The sequence below is a fragment of the Trachypithecus francoisi genome, unplaced genomic scaffold (assembly GCF_009764315.1).
Source record: "Trachypithecus francoisi isolate TF-2019V2 unplaced genomic scaffold, Tfra_2.0 Contig01579, whole genome shotgun sequence".
Lineage (NCBI taxonomy): Eukaryota > Metazoa > Chordata > Mammalia > Primates > Cercopithecidae > Trachypithecus > Trachypithecus francoisi.
This window is the reverse complement of record NW_022681442.1, coordinates 29,489,539-29,510,388: the sequence shown is the minus strand read 5'-3', so window position 1 is coordinate 29,510,388 and position 20,850 is coordinate 29,489,539. Positions and strand designations below refer to the sequence as shown.

The following is a 20,850-nucleotide window of genomic DNA, read 5'->3' as shown; positions in this document are numbered from 1 at the left end:
CATCTAAGAAAAGGTCCAGAAAAGGTCTTCTCTTTTCATGAACATTTGTGGGGATGTATAGTGATGCAATATTTCCAAAGGGCAATTTTCTACTGTATGTCAAATACATGCATTGTTTAACTCAGCAAGTGAATTACATGGAAACTATTCTATAGAAAGATTGCACAAAAGTGCAAAGATACATGTACATGACATATGCAAGGGTGTTCATCATAACAATATGTAATAGTGAAAACTGTAAACAAAAATATTATTTATTTATTTTTGAGAAGAAGTCTGTCACCCAGGTTGGAGTGCTGTGGCATGATCTTTTTTTTTTTTTTTTTTTTTTTTGAGGCGGAGTCTCGCTCTGTCGCCCGGACTGGAGTGCAGTGGCCAGATCTCAGCTCACTGCAAGCTCCGCCTCCCGGGTTTCCGCCATTCTCCTGCCTCAGCCTCCCGAGTAGCTGGGACTACAGGCGCCCGCCACCTCGCCCGGCTAGTTTTTGTATTTTTAGTAGAGACGGGGTTTCACCGTATTAGCCAGGATGGTCTCGATCTCCCGACCTTGTGATCCGCCCGTCTCGGCCTCCCAAAGTGCTGGGATTACAGGCTTGAGCCACCGCGCCCGGCCTGTGGCATGATCTTGACTCACTACAACCTCCACCTCCTGGGTTGAAGGGATCCACCTGCCTTGGCCTCCCGAGTAGCTGGGACCACAAATGTGCGCCACCACTTCCAGCTAATTATTTCATTTTTGGTAGAGATGGGGTTTTCCCATGTTGTCCCGGCTGGTCTCCAACTCCTTAGTTCAAGTGATCCACCCACTTTGGCCTCCCAAAGTGCTGGGACTACAGGTGTGAGCCACGAGTCATGGCCAGAAACAACTTAAATATAATTTAAATAATGATACATTTGGCCGGGCGCGGTGGCTCAATCCTGTAATCCCAGCACTTTGGGAGGCCGAGACGGGTGGATCACGAGGTCAGGAGATCGAGACCATCCTGGCTAACACGGTGAAACCCCATCTCTACTAAAACATAGAAAAAACTAGTCGGGCGAGGTGGCAGGCGCCTGTAGTTCCAGCTACTTGGGAGACTGAGGCAGGAGAATGGCGTAAACCTGGGAGGCGGAGCTTGCAGTGAGCTGAGATCCGGCCACTGCACTCCAGCCCGGGCAACAGAGCGAGACTTCGTCTCAAAAAAAAAAAAAAAATAATAATAATAATAAAAATAAATAAATAAATAATGATACATTCATAAAATAGAACTGGTGCTAAAGGCTCAGTAAATATTTAGCTAGTGAATGGATTAACATATTGTTACATAAAAAAAGCAAATCGTAAAACCATATATACAGATTGATCCCATATTGAACAAAAGACCAGTTTGTGCCCCTATATATTTTTCCATTCATAGAAAAAAGTATGGCCGGGCGTGGTGGCTGAAGCCTGTAATCTCAGCACTTTGGGAGGCCAAGACGGGCGGATCACGAGGTCAGGAGATCGAGACCATCCTGGCTAACACGGTGAAACCCCGTCTCTACTAAAAAATACAAAAAACTAGCCGGGTGAGGTGGCGGGCGCCTGTAGTCCCAGCTACTCGGAGGCTGAGGCAGGAGAATGGCGTGAACCCGGGAGGCGGAGCTTGCAGTGAGCTGAGATCCGGCCACTGCACTCCAGCCTGGGCGACAGAGCGAGACTCCGTCTCAAAAAAAAAGAAAAAAGAAAAAAGTATCAATGAATACACACTAAAAGGAACAAGGGGGTTAAATCTACATTTTTTCCTCTAAACAGTTTTGTATTTTTTGAAATATTTTTTGTGCTTTGTAATAAAGTTATTTAAAATAGAAAAATAATATGAAGTAGCTTTTAAGTGGCAAATGAATGAAGAGTAGAGACAGTGATGGACTGTAGAAATACAGAGCGGGATTCCTCTTGACTAGGATAACCAAAGCCTTTCCTAGATTAAATAAGGCATGAAATGTTTTGAGGTTCAAGTATTACAGGCAGACACATAGGCAGGAGAACACCTGTTTTCTTTAGGGAACAGCAAGGAGACCTGGATCAGCAAGAAACAAATTTGATAGAGAAGGCAACCTAAGTTTCTGAGTAGCAGCAGAGAGGGCAGAGAATGAGATATTTTCCGATTAAATTTGCAGTACTGCCGCAGTATGGGATTAGGTGAGGATTAGCGCTTGGAGTGCAAGTGCCCACTAGGGGGTGGTGTTTCAAAACATATATAGGCCCACTTCGACCCATTTGGACTAAGGTGAAAGGAACGTACAGCAGGTAGAAAGACGAAGAGGACGTTCCAACAGTTGGACAGGTTAACGACAATAAAATACGCAAATATTAACTTTCCCCCTTACTGCTAAGCGCTCCCTAAATCGGTATCCCAGTGTACCACGAAAGTAAACCCTACAGGATGTCTAGAGCTAGTGCCAAACGGTCCCCACGTAAAGCGACTACTACTCCCAGGAATCTTCGCGCGAGGCCAGGGCCTTCTTCCAGGGTGCAAGTGGGTCTCGCCGCAGGGCCCTCTGGGATTCGTAGTCTTGCAGTGTCATTCGGGAGTTGTAGTTCCCTTCCCACAATCGGCTGGGCGAGGCGGCGCCGGCGATCCGAGCAGCGCTGGGTGTTCAGGGGCCAAGATGGCGGCGCGCCGGGGACGGAGAGACGGAGTCGCGCCGCCCCCGAGTGGGGGCCCCGGCCCGGACCCTGGCGGGGGAGCCCGCGGCAGCGGTTGGGGAAGTCGAAGCCAAGCGCCGTATGGGACTTTGGGCGCTGTGAGCGGCGGGGAGCAGGTGAGAGGCTGGCTGGCGGCCCGCGGCTGGCAGCAAAGCGGTGTGTGCCGGGCGGTGACACGTGGACTCCACAGGAAAGGGAGGAATCGCCTGGGAGTCGATGCCGGGTGGCCGCGGGAGCCGGGCCGGACCAAGAGGACCCTAGGCCGTTTGCTGGGGGTAGGCGGGCAGCGGCAGCGTCTCTACGGCCATTCCTGGGGGACGCCGGAGGGGCAGAGCCAGGTGTCGGAAACATAACCCGCGGGTGGGGGTCAGGGGTTCGGACTTGGGGTCGAAGGCTGAGACCTCCCTGTAAGGATGCCCAGTGGGGCTCCCTGAGCCCGGCGCCGCAGTTCCCTTTTCGGAGCCACGTGGGGTGGGGGGAGCAATTTTCCCGGGAGAACTTGTCTGCCTCCCCTCCCCCTCTAGGCGGCCCGGGCATCCACGTGGGTCGGACTCCTGGTGGAGGGGGGCGCAGGCTGCGGGTCCACGTGGGGGCGGGGAAGGAACGTCCACGTGGCTCCCGTCCCAGGCTGTCGGGCATCTAGTATCGGCCTTGGAGCCTCGCTGACGCGAACTGGGTGTGTCTCCACCGGTCCCGCCATCTCCTGCCGGGGCGAGAGGCCCGGGCCGGGAAGGAAGGTAAGGGCTGCTAGAGTCAACTTTGTTCAGAGCCTTGGAGGTTTTTTTCCCTGCTGCTTGGGTGCGCAACGTCTCCCCACTGCTGATGGTGAAGGACTCTCCAGATGTCCCGGGTGTTTGTTCCCTGCGGATGGCGGAGTGTAATGGGGAGGGTAGAGGGCTGAGGCTGAAGGGTTGTGGAGGAGTGAGTTTGTGGCGCTTCTGTCTGACCGGCTTGGGGTGGGTTGTGAGTCACGGGCATTGGCGTTTTGGTTGCCTTGCAATCTTGCCTTATTAGTGATTCAAGGGGCATGGGGAGTGTCAACATATACCTGGGACAAGGTTAACAAAGGGAAAGGGAATCCTCCTCTCTCCTCACTTTTTCCTCCAGCATCTCTTTTGGGAAGGCATGCTCCTGTAATCTGACACACAGAAACTGGGGTGGTCCATATTTAAGGCTCTTTGGATATTTTGCTGGGGATGGGAAAAGTTGGAGGCGGTTTGAGAACTGTTCAACATGTTGTTCAGCAGTTGAACATCTACTGGATGAGGGGGAATTCTGTTAGATTTTTTTTCTTGGCTTTCAAAAAGTGTTGTCCTACTCTACAGAGGAGGGCTTCTTAGAGGTTTCCACCTAGGATGGAAGGGGCAGGAATTAGTTTGAACTGTTATCTCAAACAATTAAACTGAGTCCTTGACAGCGTTTTTTGTGTGTTACTAGGTGGGAGTTGGGCTGCAGGCTGTCTGGTAATGTCAGGTCCGGCAGACCAATCCAGGCCCTTGCCCAGGGGAGAATGGTTTCTGGGACAAGAATTTGGGAGCGCTAATCCCTTCTCCCCTACTTTTTCAGAGGTCACATCTTTTGGGGCTGGTGCTGCCCACCTACCAGAGCCCCAGGGACTAGGCTGGAATCTCAAGACAATGCCTAGCTCTTTATGAACCATTCATTTTCACCTCCATCAGGTGTCCAGTCAGAGAGACACCCTCACACCTCACCTCACCCATCACTCAATTCCCAAATAGCACAGGGAGAGGCAGGAAGGATCCAAGGTCCAGCTCTAATAGGCATTAACTGGTAATTTGGGATTGGAGAAGATCTCATGGAGAGATTGTCATTCCCTTCCCCCCAAAACCAAAGATGGGTATATGTGAGCTGGTCAGTCAACCAGTTATTGATTGAAATACCATTATGTTTAGGCACAGGGTAAACCACACAAACATGGTCTCTATCCCTCAGGATCTATGTTTGAATTAGGGTAGAACATGGTAAATAATAGTGAATGAGACAAAAGTGCAAGATATTTGGGTTTATGTAATTGGTAGTAGTGATCTACTTTGTACAGTCTGGGAAGGGACATTTAAAGCTGAGATGTTAAAACTGGAAAACCTTTAATCAGGGAATAGTGAAGGCCTCAAGGAGGAAGAGAGCATGGCTTATTGGAGAAACCGAGACTGTACTGCAGAGTAGTGGGAGAGGACACGCTGGAACAGAAGTCTGGTGGGGAAGACTTTGTAAGCTATATATATATATATTTTTTTTTTTTTGAGATGGAGTCTCGCTCTGTCGCCCAGGCTGGAGTGCTGTGGCCGGATCTCAGCTCACTGCAAGCTCTGCCTCCCGGGTTTAGGCCATTCTCCTGCCTCAGCCTCCCGAGTAGCTGGGACTACAGGCGCCCGCCACCTCGCCCGGCTAATTTTTTTGTATTTTTAGTAGAGACGGGGTTTCACCGTGTTAGCCAGGATGGTCTCAATCTCCTGACCTCGTGATCCGCCCGTCTCGGCCTCCCAAAGTGCTGGGATTACAGGCTTGAGCCACCGCGCCCGGCCTGTAAGCTATATTAAGAGTTTAAACCTGCCGGGCGCGGTGGCTCAAGCCTGTAATCCCAGCACTTTGGGAGGCCGAGGCGGGTGGATCACGAGGTCAGGAGATCGAGACCATCGTGGCTAACATGGTGAAACCCCGTCTCTACTAAAATACAAAAAAACTAGCCGGGCGTGGTGGTGGGCGCCTGTAGTCCCAGATACTCTGAGGCAGGAGAATGGCGTGAACCCGGGAGGCGGAGCTTGCAGTGAGCCGAGATCGCCCCACTGCACTCCAGCCTGGGCGACACAGCGAGACTCCGTCTCAAAAAAAAAAAAAAAAAAGTTTAAACCTAATCCTAAGAGCAGTAAAATGCCATTGAAGCGACTTAGGGAGGGTCTCAGGAAGTGATCAGATATGCATTTAAAAAGCTCTGGCTGTTTTTGAACCCTGGAGGGAGAAGGTTTGGTGGGGGGGAAAGCTAGTTGGGAGGTTTTTGAAGTTAGAGGTGCTGATGGCTGGCTCACTTTTAGCCTGAGCTTAGCACTTGGATGATCTTGGTACTCTGGGAGCTGTGCTATTTGGGAATTGAGTGATGGCTGAGGTCAGGTGTGAGGGTGTGTTTGACTGGACACCTGATGGAGGTGAAGATGAGTGGTTCATAGAGAGCTGGGCATTGTCTTGAGATTCCAGCCTAGTCGCTGGTGCTCTGGTAGGTAGGTGGTGGCAGAGGAAGCGGAGTTGCAGCCTCTTGGCTCATCCTGGAGTGTTTGCTGAGCCAGGTGCTATTCAGGTGCTGGTTTGTAATTATAGGATTGTGAAGGCCTGGGAGGAGTTAGTGCCTAAAACCTACCACCTTTCACTTATTCTCTGGGCCTGGCCTCCTAACGTGTCCTTAACCAACCTTTCCTTTCCCTGGGCATTGGTACCCAGCTCTGTTAGGAGGGCATATATTGTGGGGGCGGGGAGGGGGGAGATACCTGTTGCTTTTTTCTTTTGGAAGTGGTGCAGAATTTCACTTTGTTGCAGAAGGGGAAAGGGAAAGTCTTGCCTGTCTGTATGTGATCCTGTTCTCAGGCCTTTTTACTTCATGTTTCCTATACGGTAGTTTCCCCTTATCCACAGTTTCTGTTAACCTGCCGTCAACTGGGGTCTAAAAATACGTGAGTACAGTACAGTGAGATATTCTGAAAGCCAGGGAGAGACCACATTCACGTAACTTTTATTACAGTATATTGTTTTAATTGTTCTATTTTATTATTTCTTATTGTGCCTAATTTATAACTTAAACTTCGTCGTTGGTAGGTATTGTATGTATCAATACATACCAATGTATTGGTAGTATCTGCGGTTTCAGGCATCTACTGGGGGTCTTGGAACTTATCCCTCTAGGATAAGCGGGGGACTACTGTAGCGGAGATACCTGTGGCTCTGGCCTCACCACTACCATTCTAGTCCCTTCTGGCCCGGCCAACACCCACACTCTTGACAGGTCTGGGCGGGCTGCTTGATGGCTGACACAAGAGACCATAAATGCTGCTAGTTCTTAGAGGAGTGTTGGGCAGGGCCTTTCCATCTAGGGAATCAAGCTTTCTCTTCACTTGCTCTCACCTGGTAGGAGTGGGGAAGAGGCCTTTTGCTTGGAATTACCATTGAGAGGAGGTTGAGTGTCTCACTGTTGAGCTTTCAAAATAAGTATCGGCCGGGCATGGTGGCTCATGCCTGTAATCCCAGCACTTCCAGAGGCCGAGTCGGGTGGATCACTTGAGGTTAGGAATTTGAGACCAGCCTGGCCAATATGGTGAAACCCTGTCTCTACTAAAAATACAAAAATTAGCCGGGCATGGTGGTGGGCGCCTATAATCCCAGCTGCTCCGGAGGCTGAGGCAGGAGAATCGCTTGAACCCAGGAGTCCGAACCCGGGAGTTTCATGGGGCTGGAGGTAGTGGGGTAGGGTGTGATTGCCAGAAAACTCAATGGTACAGAAAAGTCTATGATTTTAGAGTTGTGAGGAGAGATCACCGTGGGCTGGAAGCTGGGGTGTCTTCTTGAAGAAGATAGGATGTGCACTAAGCAGAGGGCAGAGACCTAAATGGGGTTTGAGGTAGGTGAGGTTGTTGCAGCTGAAGCTGTCTCCTTGCTGACCTTTTTTGTTTTGGTGAGAGCCCCTCAGACTGTTATCTTCTTTTTTTTTTGTTTGTTTGAGACGGAGTCTCGCTCTGCCGCCCAGGCTGGAGTGCAGTGGCGCGATCTCGGCTCACTGCAAGCTCCGCCTTCCGGGTTTACGCCATTCTCCTGCCTCAGCCTCCCGAGTAGCTGGGACTACAGGCGCCCGCCATCTCTCCCGGCTAGTTTTTTTGTATTTTTTAGTAGAGACGGGGTTTCACCGTGTTCACCAGGATGGTCTCGATCTCCCGACCTCGTGATCCACCCGTCTCGGCCTCCCAAAGTGCTGGGATTACAGGCTTCAGCCACCGCGCCCGGCCTCAGACTGTTATCTTCACTGCTGCCAGTAGATGATTCTGAACAATCTTGATTTTTCTGATGTTTTTACTCCCAGGTTTTAATCTCCTGTGACTTTAGCTGTTTCTGGTTGGAGCCGAAATGTTTTTCTGCCCCAGAAGGTCCTTGAAAACTATCATCCTGGCTGGGGCTTTTGCTCATAGGTTGTACTTCTCTTCCCTGCTAGCCCAGAAGTTTGGCAACAGTGGGGCAGCTGCTGAGTTTGGGCCCAGCAGTGGAGGGTACCTGATTTATGGAGCATACCAATCAGCTGCTGCCAGAGGGCCCTTACCCTTCTCATCTTCTTCTCTGCTCCAGGTGCTGCTGCATGAGGAAGGGGGTGATTCTGGCTTTGTCAGTCTATCTCGGCTGGGCCCATCTCTGAGGGACAAAGACTTGGAAATGGAGGAGCTAATGCTGCAGGATGAGACGCTGCTGGGGACCATGCAGAGCTACATGGATGCCTCCCTCATCTCCCTCATCGAGGATTTTGGGAGCCTTGGAGAGGTGAGCTGAGGCTGGGCTTGGATATCTTCAAACAGAAGCTTTACATGGGAGGCTCTAGCTAAAATTCTTGGCATGGCTCTGCTCTCCCAGCACCTTAACTTCTTTCTGGGTGCCCAACCTGAACCCTTCAAGTGTATTTTTTGTCTCTAAGAGGGAACTAGGCTGCAGGCTGCCAGATTATGTCCCATATAAGAATTCCTTGCCTAACTTGGACTGTAGTCCAAGGCCTTTCCCACTGTCTAGGCCTCTGAACTACATGTCCAGAGGGTTCTGATCTCTGTTTTTGAGCTCATTTCTAGCCTGGCCGATGGTTGTCTGCTGAGCGTCCCACGTCTTATTTGAGGGTAGGGGAATGTGTGAAACCCAAGCTTGAGTCAAGTCTGACAGGTCTCTGTTGACACCAGAGAGCTGGTGGATGGTAACTGAGATCGGAATCTATGCCTTCTGGTATTCAGATCCCTCTTGCCCCATTAGCTGAGTTGAACCTGGGAGACTGATTCTTTCAATATCCAGTCCTTAGTAGGTCCATAGTAGGTCATTAGGGATGTTGGTAGGACCTTATGGTTGTTTTTCTGGAGCAGAGCAGGTTATCTCTGGAGGACCAGAATGAAGTGTCGCTGCTCACGGCTCTGACGGAGATCTTGGACAATGCAGATTCTGAGAACCTTTCTCCATTTGACAGCATTCCTGATTCGGAGCTGCTTGTGTCACCCCGGGAGGGCTCCTCTGTGAGTGTGGGACCAGGGGAACGGGATTGGTATGAAGTTTAGACCTGTGCCTGTGGACCTACTCATATAGCTCTGAAGCATAGACTGATCTCAGGTCTTTCTTTCCTCTTAGCTGCACAAGCTGCTTACTCTCTCTCGGACACCCCCAGAATGTGACCTCATCACCCCAGTTGACCCATTGGGGCCCAGTACAGGCAGCAATAGAGGGAGTGGGGTAAGCCTGACCTAGAGGGCTTCAGAAACTCCCAGGTGGGAGGAATGTGTGGGGACAGGTCTGGAAAATACTTTCGCAAAGAAAACTCCTCCTGAGACTTCTCTTCTCTCCTGCAGGTTGAAATGTCTCTTCCAGATCCCCCTTGGGACTTCTCCCCTCCTTCTTTCTTAGAGACTTCTTCCCCCAAGCTTCCTAGCTGGAGGCCCCCAAGATCAAGACCACGCTGGGGCCAATCCCCACCTCCCCAGCAGCGCAGTGATGGAGAAGAAGAAGAGGAGGTGGCCAGTTTCAGTGGCCAGATTCTTGCTGGGGAGCTTGACAACTGTGTGAGCAGTACCCCGGACTTCCCCATGCATTTGGCCTGCCCTGAGGAGGAAGATAAAGCAACAGCAGCAGAGATGGCAGTGCCAGCAGCTGGTGATGAGAGCATCTCCTCCCTGAGTGAGCTGGTGCGGGCCATGCACCCATACTGCCTGCCCAACCTCACCCAACTGGCATCACTTGAGGCTGAGCTTCAGGAGCAGCCAGATGATCTGACGCTGCCTGAGGGCTGTGTAGTGCTGGAGATTGTGGGCCAGGCAGCCACAGCTGGCGATGACCTGGAGATACCAGTTGTGGTGCGACAGGTCTCTCCTGGACCCCAGCCTGTGCTCCTGGATGACTCGCTAGAGACTAGTCCTGCCTTGCAGCTGCTGATGCCTACACTGGAGTCAGAGACGGAGGCTGCTGTGCCCAAGGTAACCCTCTGCTCTGAGAAGAAGGGGTTGTCATTGAACTCAGAGGAGAAGCTGGACTCAGCCTGCTTATTGAAGCCTAGGGAGGTCGTGGAGCCAGTGGTGCCCAAGGAGCCTCAGAACCCACCTGCCAATGCAGCACCGAGTTCCCAGAGAGCTCGAAAGGGCAGGAAGAAGAAGAGCAAGGAGCAGCCAGCAGCCTGTGTGGAAGGCTATGCCAGGAGGCTGAGGTCATCTTCTCGCGGGCAGTCTGCCGTAGGTACAGAAGTGACCACTCAGGTAGACAACTTGCAGAAACAGCCTCAGGAAGAACTTCAAAGAGAGTCTGGGCCTCTCCAGGGTAAGGGGAAGCCTCGGGCTTGGGCTCGGGCCTGGGCAGCTGCCTTGGAAAATTCTAGCCCTAAGAACTTGGAGAGAAGTGCTGGACAATGTAGTCCTGCTAAAGAAGGCCCTCTAGACCTCTACCCCAAGTTGACTGACACTATCCAAGCCAACCCTGTACCAACCCATCTCTCACTGGTCAACTCTGCCCAAGCCAGCCCCATGCCAGTTGACTCTGTTGAAGCTGATCCCACTGCAGTTGGCCCTGTTCTAGCTGGCCCTGTACCTGTTGACCCTGGGTTGGTTGACCTTGCTTCAACCAGTTCAGAACTGGTTGAGCCTCTCCCAGCTGAGCCAGTGCTGATCAACCCAGTCCTGCCTGACTCAGCAGCAGTTGACCCTGCAGTGGTTCCCATCTCAGATAACTTGCCACCAGTTGATGCCGTCCCGTCTGGCCCAGCACCAGTTGATCTAGCACTAGTTGACCCTGTTCCTAATGACCTGACTCCAGTTGACCCAGTGCTAGTTAAGTCCAGACCAACTGATCCCAGACGTGGTGCAGTGTCATCAGCCCTGGGGGGTCCAGCCCCCCAGCTCCTCCTGGAGTCAGAGTCCTTGGACCCACCAAAGACCATCATTCCTGAAGTCAAAGAGGTTGTGGATTCTCTGAAAATTGAAAGTGGTACCAGTGCTACAACCCATGAAGCCAGACCTCGGCCTCTCAGCTTATCTGAGTACCGGCGACGAAGGCAGCAACGCCAAGCAGAAACAGAAGAGAGAAGTCCCCAGCCCCCAACTGGGAAGTGGCCTAGCCTTCCAGAGACTCCCACAGGGCTGGCAGACATCCCTTGTCTTGTCATCCCACCAGCCCCAGCCAAGAAGACAGCTCTGCAGAGAAGCCCTGAAGCGCCCCCTGAGACTTGCCTTGTGCCTGTAGGTCCCAGCCCTGCTTCTCCTGGTCCTGAGCCACCTGTAAGCAAACCTGTGGCCTCAGCTCTCACTGAGCAGGTGCCATCCCAGGAGATGCCATTGTTGGCGAGACCTTCCCCTCCTGTGCAGTCTGTGTCCCCTGTTGTGCCCGCACCTCCCGCAATGTCTACTGCCCTGTCTTTCCCTGCAGGTGGGCTGGGCATACCCCCCAGTCTGCCGCCACCTCCCTTGCAGCCTCCTAGTCTTCCAGTGTCTATGGGGCCAGTCCTACCTGATCCATTTACTCACTATGCCCCCATGCCACCCTGGCCTTGTTATCCTTCTGTGTCCCCTTCTGGCTATCCTTGCCTGCCCCCCCCACCAACAGTGCCCCTAGTGTCTGGTACTCCTGGCACCTATGCCATGCCTCCCACTTGCAATGTGCCTTGGGCACCCCCTCCTGCCCCAGTCTCACCTTACAGTTCCACCTGTACCTATGGGTCCTTGGGATGGGGCCCAGGGCCTCAACATGCTCCATTCTGGTCTACTGTTCCCCCGCCTCCTTTGCCTCCAGCCTCCGTTGGGAGAGCTGTTCCCCAAGCTAAGATGGAGTCTAGGGGCACTCCAGGCCCTCCTGAAAATATACTTCCCGTGTCGATGACTCCTCCCCTCAGTGGGCTACCTGGCCATGGAGCTCCACAGATAGAGCCTACCAAGGTGGAGGTCAAGCCAGTGCTTGCATCTCCCCATCCAAAACACAAGGTGTCTGCCCTGGTGCAAAGTCCCCGGCTGAAGGCTCCAGCATGTGTGTCTGCTGAAGGTGTGACTGTTGAGGAGCCTGCTTCAGAGGGGCTAAAGCCTGAGACCCAAGAGACCAGGCCCAGGGAGAAGCCCCCCTTGCCTGCTACCAAGGCTGTTCCAACACCAAGGCAGAGCACTGTCTCCAAGCTGCCTGCTGTCCACCCAGCCCGTCTAAGGAAGCTGTCCTTCCTGCCTACCCCACATACTCAGAGTTCTGAAGATGTGGTACAGGCTTTCATCAGTGAGATTGGTGAGTGCAACACAGTTCCCCTACATAGTCTCCAAGTTGGCTGGAGGACTCTTCTCTGTAGAACAGGATAAGCCACCCTGATGAGGCTGGCCTTGGTTGTATTTCTTTGGGGGAGTTTTTTGTTTTCGTTGTTTTGTTTTGAGACGGAGTCTGGCTGTGTCACCAGGCTGGAGTACAGTGGCGCAATCTCGGCTCACTGCAACCTCCACCTCCCGGGTTCATGCTATTCTCCTGCCTCAGCCTCTCAAGTAGCTGGGACTACAGGTGCCCACCACCATGTCCAGCTAATTTTTGTATTTTTAGTAGAGACAAGGTTTCACCATGTTAGGCAGGTTGGTCTCGATCTCCTGATCTCGTGATTCACCCGCCTCAACCTTCCAAAGTGCTGGGATTACAGGCGTGAGCTGCCGCGCCGGGCCTTTTTTTTTTTTTTTTTGAGATGGAGTCTCCCTCTGTCGCCCAGGCTGGAGTGCAGTGGCACGATCTTGACTCACTGCAACCTCCGCCTCCTGGGTTCAAGCAATTCTCCTGCCTCTGCCTCCCCAGTAGCTGGGATTACAGGTGCTCACATCCACGCCTGGCTAATTTTTGTATTTTTAGTGGAGGTGAGGTTTCACCATGTTGGCCAGGATGGTCTCAATCTCTTGACCTCATGATCCCCCCACCTCAGCCTCCCAAAGTGCTGGGATTACAGGTGTGAGCCACCATGCCTGGCCTGTTTTTGTTTTTAAGAGATGAGATCTCACTGTGTTGCCCAGGCTGGACTTGAACTCCTGGGCTCAAGTGGTCCTCCCACCTCAGCCTTCCAAGTAGCTTGGATTTATAGGCACAGGTGTGTGCCACCATGCCTGGCTGTGGAGGGTTCTTCAGAGGCAGAGCTCTGGGTTGGTTTGAATCCTTCATGCTTTGTGCTGCTACCTTGGTTCACTTAGTACAGAGGGCAGGGAGAGTGGAAAGGGAGAAGTGAGATGATTTGGGGGCTTCCTGGGACCTGTGTACTCAGTTGATAGGGGCTCGTTTTCAATCCTGTGTTGTGTGCCTCCACAGGAATTGAGGCATCGGACCTGTCCAGTCTGCTGGAGCAGTTTGAGAAATCAGAAGGTGAGGGAACATGGGTAGTTTTGTTCCAACTCTTTTTTTGGTGATACTTCTTTTGGGCCTAGCCCTGTAGTTGCTTTTAACTAGGGTGAGAGGGGACAGCCTTAGCCACTAAAGCAGCTCCCTAATTGGAAGATGGAGACAAGATTGAACTGTGATGGTAATCTAAGCCAGGGACGGCAGTGATACAGCAAGGAAGGTATTAAAGAGAGTAGACTGAGAATCCAGGCCGGGCGTAGTGGCTCATGATTGTAATCCCAGCACTTTGGGAAGCTGAGGCGGGCGGATCACGACGTCAGGAATTTGAGACCAGCCTGGCCAACATGGTGAAACCCCATCTCTACTAAAAATACAAAAATTAGCTGGGCGAGGTGGCGGGTGCCTGTAATCCCAGCTACTGGGGAGGCTGAGGCAGGAGAATTGTTTGCACCCAGCAGGCAGAGATTGCAGTGAGCGGAGATCATGCTGTTGCATTCTAGCCTGGGTGACAGAGTGAGACTCCGTCTCAAAAAAAAAAAAAAAAGGGGGGGGGAATCCAAGCAGGTTGGGGTTGTTTAGGGACATTTTTCTAGAGAGAAGTAGCTTTCAGGCTGGACATTGAAAGACAGGTAGGAATTCACAGAGAGAATATGTGTGGCAACTAAAGGCAAAGGGTAGGTATAGGAAGAATGGCATATGGCACATTCGAAAGGCAATCAATAGCTGGCTTTCTCATTATAAAGCATGGATGTAGGTGCTATGGGGGACACTGAGTTGGTAACAAGGCAAAATAGAAAATGTGATTTGTAGAACGAGAGTAGGCTGTGAGGCCAGGAAGCTAGTCAGTCAGATCGTAGATCATCTTGAACACTAGGCTTATACATTTGGACATTATCTCAAATTCAGTGGAGGAATGTGGGTGTTTCTGAGCAGAAAAGAGACATGATTAAAAATAGTACTTGGTAATCCACTGGAGGAGACTGGATCTCTTCGAGGAGATCCCAACAGGGAATATGTAGGCAAAGTGGATTTTCCTCCTTTGAGTCTCAAAGCAAGCCCTTCTGTGCCGCCTCAGTCTAGAACATCTGGTTGGGCTTTTAACTAGTATGGTTTCTTTGCAGCCAAAAAGGAGTGTCCTCCTCCGGCTCCTGCTGACAGCTTGGCTGTAGGAAACTCAGGGTAAGTATGGAGATGTGAGCGAGTTACCCTACAGCTGTTGGTCAGCAGCCGGCTGACACTCCAGGACCATCAACTGGATGCCTCTGTTGCAGGGACATTGTAGACAGCTCTAGAGTCTTTCCCTGTTTCCCCACCCCTAACTCTGCCCATCACTACTGGGCAGTATCTTGGGTGGTGAGGTGAGGATGGGCATGTTCGCTGCCCTCCAACTGATTCCAATCAGGGGTTCCAAATGTCCTGGAGGTGCCTTTTATCTCCTGGCAAGTCATGCCTTTGGGGATTTCTTTCCTTCATCTAATAACACTTCAAGTTCACTCAGTGCTGGTAATGGTGTAACTTAAAGTGGAGGAAGATATTAATGGCTAGGAATCATTTTTCATGTTCATGGTCCTCCATCCTGTTCTGCCAAGCATGTTCCCCTCCACATTGATTTTAGGTTGGTTTGAGCTGGGCAGGTGAGACTCCTGATGTGAAGGAGGTGGCGGGTATTCAAGGTCATGGCCAGCCTGCCTCTTGGAATTGGGCAGGGCTGAGTTGAGACCTAATCTGTAGTTCAGTCAATAAGACCCTTTTGTGCAGGAAGAGGATGATGGGGGCAATTTGTGCATCCCATTCTTCTCTGCACCCACCCCCTCCCATTGATTTGTGAGAAAGGCAAATGTACAAGATGTTGAGGAGGCAATGAATCAGGCTTTCCCTTTTCCCCCCCGCCAGCAGCGTTGACATTCCCCAGGAGAAGAGGCCCCTAGACCGGTTACAAGCCCCAGAACTGGCCAACGTGGCAGGTGGGTTCAGGGTGGGGAATTCTGCCTGTGATTAGTCTATGCGGCAACATTTGCTGAGCCTACTCCAAATCAGTTGTGTGTAGGCATTAAGGATATAGAGATCTGATCTCCAGCCTTGAGGTACTCACAGTCTAGAGGGCAGATGTGTGAACAAATGAGCATGTTGAGTATCAGGTGCTATGTTACAGCCTATGGGCCGGGCGCAGTGGCTCGCGCCCGTAATCCCAGCACTTTGGGAGGCTGAGGCAGGTGGATCACTTGGAGGTCAGGAGTTTGAGACCAGCCTGGCCCACACGGTGAAACCCTATCTTTATTTAAAAAATACAAAAATTAGTTGGGCGTGGTGGTACATGCCTGTAGTCCCAGCTACTTGGGAGGCTGAGGCAGGAGAATTGCTTAAATCCAGGAGGTGGAGTTTGCAGTGAGCTAAGATTGTGCCACTGCACTCCAGCCTGGGCGACAGAGCAAGACTCCATCTCAAAAAAAAAAGAAAGAAAGAAAGGCTGGGCGTGGTGGCTCACGCCTGTAATCCCAGCACTTTGGGAGGCTGAGGCGGGCGGATCACGTGGTCAGGAGATTGAGACCATCCTGGCTAACAGTGAAACACCATCTCTATTAAAAATACAAAAAAATTAGCTGGGCGTGATGGTGGGCGCCTGTAGTCCCAGCTACTTGGAAGGCTGAGACAGGCGTGAACCTGGGAGGTGGAGCTTGCAGTGAGCCAAGTTTGTACCAGTGCCCTCCAGCCTGGGTGACAGAGCGAGACTCTGTCTTGGAAGAAAAAAAAAAGAATGGGTGTGGTGGCTCACGCCTTTAATCCCAGCAGTTTGGGAGGCTGAGGCAGGTGGATCACGAGATCAGGAGATTGAGACCATCCTGGCTAACACAGTGAAACCCGGTCTCTGCTAAAAATACAAAAAATTAGCTGGGTGTGGTGGCGGACGCCTGTAGTCCCAGCTACTTGGGAGGCTGAGGCAGGAGAATGGCGTGAACCCAGGAGGCGGAGCTTGCAGTGAGCCAAGATCGCGCCACTGCACTCCAGCCTGGGTGACAGAGCGAGACTCCGTCCCACCAGAAAAAAAAAAAAAAAAAACCCTATGGATTACAGTGAGATGTGAAGAGGGACAGTCAGGGTAGGGTTATATAGAAACTAATACCCTAAGCTGAAGCTTGAGAAACTTATCAATCAGGTGGTAGATTTATGGGAGAGGACATTCTAGGAAGATGGAGCAGCTTGAATGAACTGAAGAAACAAAACCAGCCAGGTATGTTTTGGGGAATTGTGAGTGGCTTGGTTTAGCTGGAGTGTAGTAGCTGATCAGGGCAGTGGGCAGAGGTAAAGCAAGAGATAAAATTGGAGTGGTAAATAGAAGGTCAGATTATAGGGACCTCAAGTGCCATATTAAGCTCTTTGGACTTTATCCTATGCATTGAAGAAACTTTAGCAGATTGTTTTTTGGGTGCTCCATCTAGCAGGAATATAGAAGACAGGTGGATGACTCTGAAACTGGAAGTGGGGAGACCATCAGAATATGACTACATGAGTAGGCAAGATGCAGCCTAGAAGTCAGGCAGTACTGGGTGGAGGGGGCGGATCTGAGAATGGAGAGCTAGACTCTAGGACCTGCCTGCCAGCTAGGTTTGGGTAGTGAGAGGATGAGGGCTTCAGGAAGACCCTAGCTGGCTGGATTTCTCTTCCTGGTCCCCAAGTTGGGGAACATGGGGAAGGAACAGTTGAAGCAGTGGGAGAAGTTGGGCTGCTTACCTTGCTTGGTATGCTTTGTGAGATGAGGTGGGGGTTTCTGTAGGCTATATACACAGTATTTGGAAGCGTAGAATCGGATCTCACCCTGCTATCTCCATCCTCCCTCCCTACCACAGGGCTCACCCCTCCAGCTACCCCTCCCCACCAGTTATGGAAGCCCCTGGCTGCTGTCTCACTGCTGGCCAAAGCCAAATCTCCTAAGTCCACCGCCCAGGAGGGAACCCTGAAGCCTGAAGGAGTTACGGAGGCCAAACATCCAGCTGCAGTTCGCCTCCAAGAAGGGGTCCATGGCCCTAGTCGAGTCCATGTGGGCTCTGGGGACCATGACTATTGTGTCCGGAGCAGGACTCCCCCAAAAAAGATGCCTGCCCTAGTCATTCCAGAGGTGGGCTCCCGATGGAATGTCAAGCGCCATCAGGACATCACCATCAAACCTGTCTTGTCCTTGGGCCCAGCTGCCCCTCCGCCCCCATGCATAGCTGCCTCCCGGGAGCCACTTGATCACAGGACTAGCAGTGAGCAGGCAGATCCCTCAGCGCCCTGCCTTGCCCCATCCAGCTTGCTGTCCCCTGAGGCCTCACCCTGCCGGAATGACATGAACACTAGGACTCCCCTTGAACCCTCAGCCAAGCAGCGGTCAATGCGCTGTTACCGAAAAGCCTGCAGGTCAGCCAGCCCTTCAAGCCAGGGTTGGCAGGGCCGCCGAGGCCGCAACAGTCGTTCTGTCAGCTCTGGGTCCAACCGGACCAGCGAAGCATCTTCCTCCTCATCCTCATCGTCGTCTTCCTCATCCCGATCTCGGTCCAGGTCCCTCTCCCCCCCACACAAGAGGTGGCGAAGGTGAGCTTTGATGGCCCTGTAGGTTCTCTCCATTTAGGAAGTTGACGTACTTCTGTGGTTTACTTTGAAAGCTTTTACACGTTGACTTTGGTACTTTCGGGCGCTAAGTCTTGTATTTCTGTCTTTGGCTTTTGTGTTTTCCCTTTTCCTGGATTGTTGAAGGAGGCAAGCTGTGAGACGATTGCTTCTGTCCCCTGTTGGAGTTTGGGGTATCAGTGAGGTCTCCTGCTTCCTTGAGACCTGCCGTGGGGAGACTTTTAGGGTTTGAGTTTGACCATGTTGATTTTTTTCACATACTGTATCAGCCTTCATTTTTGGTATTCTGGGTGCTATGTGAGGTAGTGGGTTACCTGTTAATAGAAAATAGTTCTTCCCTTAATCATCTGCTGAGGAAGGTGTCTGGGGCAGTTCCTTTGGATGTCGCTATGGCCTCATCTATTTCCTGGCAATATCTTTTTTTCTCAGTAACCAAGTTTTCCCACTTAATGAATAATTCTTGGGTTTTGGAGATGATATATATCTTCAGAACTGGCCCATACTACAAGTCTAGCAGTTACCTCTCTCTTTACCATGGTCACAGTATTTCCATGAGACCTGGTAGGAGAGCAATAGTAACCCAAAAGACCCAGGATTGGCCCCAGCACCACAGATAGCTTGGTGTAAGACCTAGGGCTCAGCCCTCTCCCTGAGTCTCCATTTATTGTTCTTCCTCTTTCTGATTTGTTAAGTATTTTTCAGTTTTTAATTGCACAATTGAAAATAAATGTGATCTCTTCCAAAACACTCCACAACATTCCAGGTACACCTAAAGTTCCACGAAGGGCTTCAGTTTGTTCATCTGTGAAGGAAAATTGTTCTTCTAGACCTCTTCTACTCTGCTTTGTCTTTGGTCCTGAGCTTCCTGAAAGAAAGATAGGACTGGGGCCTGGGTGAGATAAGCATAGTATACTTGAACCACTCCCAGCATTCCTGCATGCCCTCTTTTTCTTCAGGTCCAGCTGTAGTTCCTCTGGACGTTCTCGAAGATGCTCTTCCTCTTCTTCGTCATCATCTTCCTCTTCGTCTTCCTCATCCTCATCATCCAGTTCCCGAAGCCGCTCACGCTCCCCATCCCCCCGCCGGAGAAGTGACAGGAGGCGGCGGTGAGCACGTGTTTAGGGAGCACCATGCACCTGGGATGCAGGTGCCTAAGAGTTCTGAGTCTTGAATTGTCTTATGTTGGGGGGCTGACAACACCTTCTCTTGTCAGGTACAGCTCTTATCGTTCACATGACCATTACCAAAGGCAAAGAGTGCTGCAAAAGGAGCGTGCAATAGTGAGTAGAGGAACAGGTCATGGGAGGAGGGGGCTTACCTGCTGAACCTTGAGCTCAGAAAGCTGCCTGCAGCTGTAGCCCTGGCTCATGGTGTGCTGATTTTTTTTCATTTCCAAACAAAGGAAGAAAGAAGGGTGGTCTTCATTGGAAAGATACCTGGCCGCATGACTCGATCAGAGCTGAAACAGAGGTTCTCCGTGTTTGGAGAGATTGAGGAGTGCACCATCCACTTCCGTGTCCAAGGGTAAGCTTGAGCCCCAAGGTCAGGATGTTCTTTCTATCCCATTCATCTACCTTGATGTTTCTTTGTCTTGCCTCCTTGCTCTGGTGTGCTGAGCAATATGGGGCACCTTCATTTCTGCAGTCAGAAGGTTGGCCACTGGGAATGAGAAGAACCACCTCTGTACCCTGGGGTGCTGTGTCTCCTCCATGGCATGGGCCCATATAGTCACTCCAGCCCCTGCCTTACCCTCCTCCTACCAGAGACAACTACGGCTTCGTCACTTATCGCTATGCTGAGGAGGCATTTGCAGCCATCGAGAGTGGCCACAAGCTGCGGCAGGCAGATGAGCAGCCCTTTGATCTCTGCTTTGGGGGCCGAAGGCAGTTCTGCAAGAGGAGTTATTCTGATCTTGGTGAGTGGAGGGAGGGCCTAAAGCTTTGGAATACTTCATCCCCTCCCCAGAAGGGTTCCTAACCCTTTGTGAGTGGGGCTAGGCAGACTTATCTTAGTTTGACATACAAAGAACCCCAGGGGGCTGGGTGCAGTGGCTCACGCCTGTAATCCCGGCACTTTGGGAGGCCAAGGTGGGCAGATCACGAGATCAGGAGTTCAAGACCAGCCTGGCCAACATGATGAAGCCCCGTCTCTACCAAAAATAGAAAAAATTAGCTGGAGGTGGTGGCACACACCTGTAATCCCAGCTACTCAGGAGGCTGAGGCAGGACAATTGCTTGAACCCGGGAGGCAGAGATTGCAGTGAGCCGAGATCACAACACTGCACTCCAGCCTGGGCAACAGAGCGAGACTCTGTCTGAAAAAACAAAAAAAGACCCAAATGGGGACTGGGGACTCCTATCTCTGACTTAAAGTTAGAGCAGTTTTCACTCCATCCGTTTTTGGGATGGGAGATAGCCATTTGCAGACCCTGTGGTTGGGAAGTGTGGTCAGAGACCTTGAAGTTTGTCTTTACCTTTATAGACTCCAACCGGGAAGACTTTGACCCTGCACCTGTAAAGAGCAAATTTGATTCTCTTGACTTTGACACATTGTTGAAACAGGCCCAGAAGAACCTCAGGAGGTAACCTTGGGCCCTTCCCTGCTACCCTTTTTCTCCTTTGGAGGTGCCCAACCTCCTCCACCCCTTCCCCTACTCTAGGGGAGAGAGCTGCTAGTGAGATGACTGTTTTATAAAGAAATGGAAAAAAGTGAAATAAAAAATGTGTTGAATCAGATTTTTTAAAAAGGGTATTTGTTTTTTTATAACAGGTGTTGAAACAAGTTAACTTGCATTCCTATGTAAGATAGGTGGGGCTGAGGGGATCCCCAGTGTTTGGAATATAAGTCACTATGCAGACTAATAAACATCAACTAGAGAGAACTCCCAACTGCTGTTGTGCTTCTTTGTATGGTGCTAATGCCAAATGTATTCACTTTTCCTATCTGAACATGGTCCAGGGACATGCCTCTCCCTGGTCAGGTGCAAAAATCCCACTGGATTTGAAACTTGGTTCCTC

At 51.3% G+C, this 20,850-nt stretch overlaps 1 protein-coding gene across 6 annotated transcripts; it reads left to right on the top strand.

The window, feature by feature from the left end:
* Window positions 1-2,561: 2,561 nt before the first annotated feature.
* Window positions 2,562-20,721, top strand: PPRC1 (PPARG related coactivator 1). 6 transcript variants are annotated; one of them, XM_033184753.1, is made up of 15 exons: window positions 2,562-2,784; window positions 8,006-8,194; window positions 8,776-8,922; window positions 9,035-9,136; window positions 9,253-10,494; window positions 10,525-12,151; window positions 13,199-13,252; window positions 14,350-14,407; window positions 15,122-15,192; window positions 17,074-17,797; window positions 18,790-18,939; window positions 19,047-19,113; window positions 19,236-19,357; window positions 19,597-19,748; window positions 20,315-20,714. In XM_033184753.1, the coding sequence occupies exons 1-15, from the start codon at window positions 2,632-2,634 to the stop codon at window positions 20,416-20,418; spliced, it is 4,962 nt and encodes a 1,653-aa protein (XP_033040644.1). In that variant the 5' UTR covers window positions 2,562-2,631; the 3' UTR covers window positions 20,419-20,714. The 6 variants fall into 6 exon arrangements, with proteins under 6 accessions (XP_033040644.1, XP_033040638.1, XP_033040628.1 ...); XM_033184747.1 differs by having other exon boundaries at window positions 9,253-12,151; window positions 15,125-15,192; XM_033184737.1 differs by having other exon boundaries at window positions 9,253-12,151; window positions 20,315-20,713.
* Window positions 20,722-20,850: the final 129 nt, after the last annotated feature.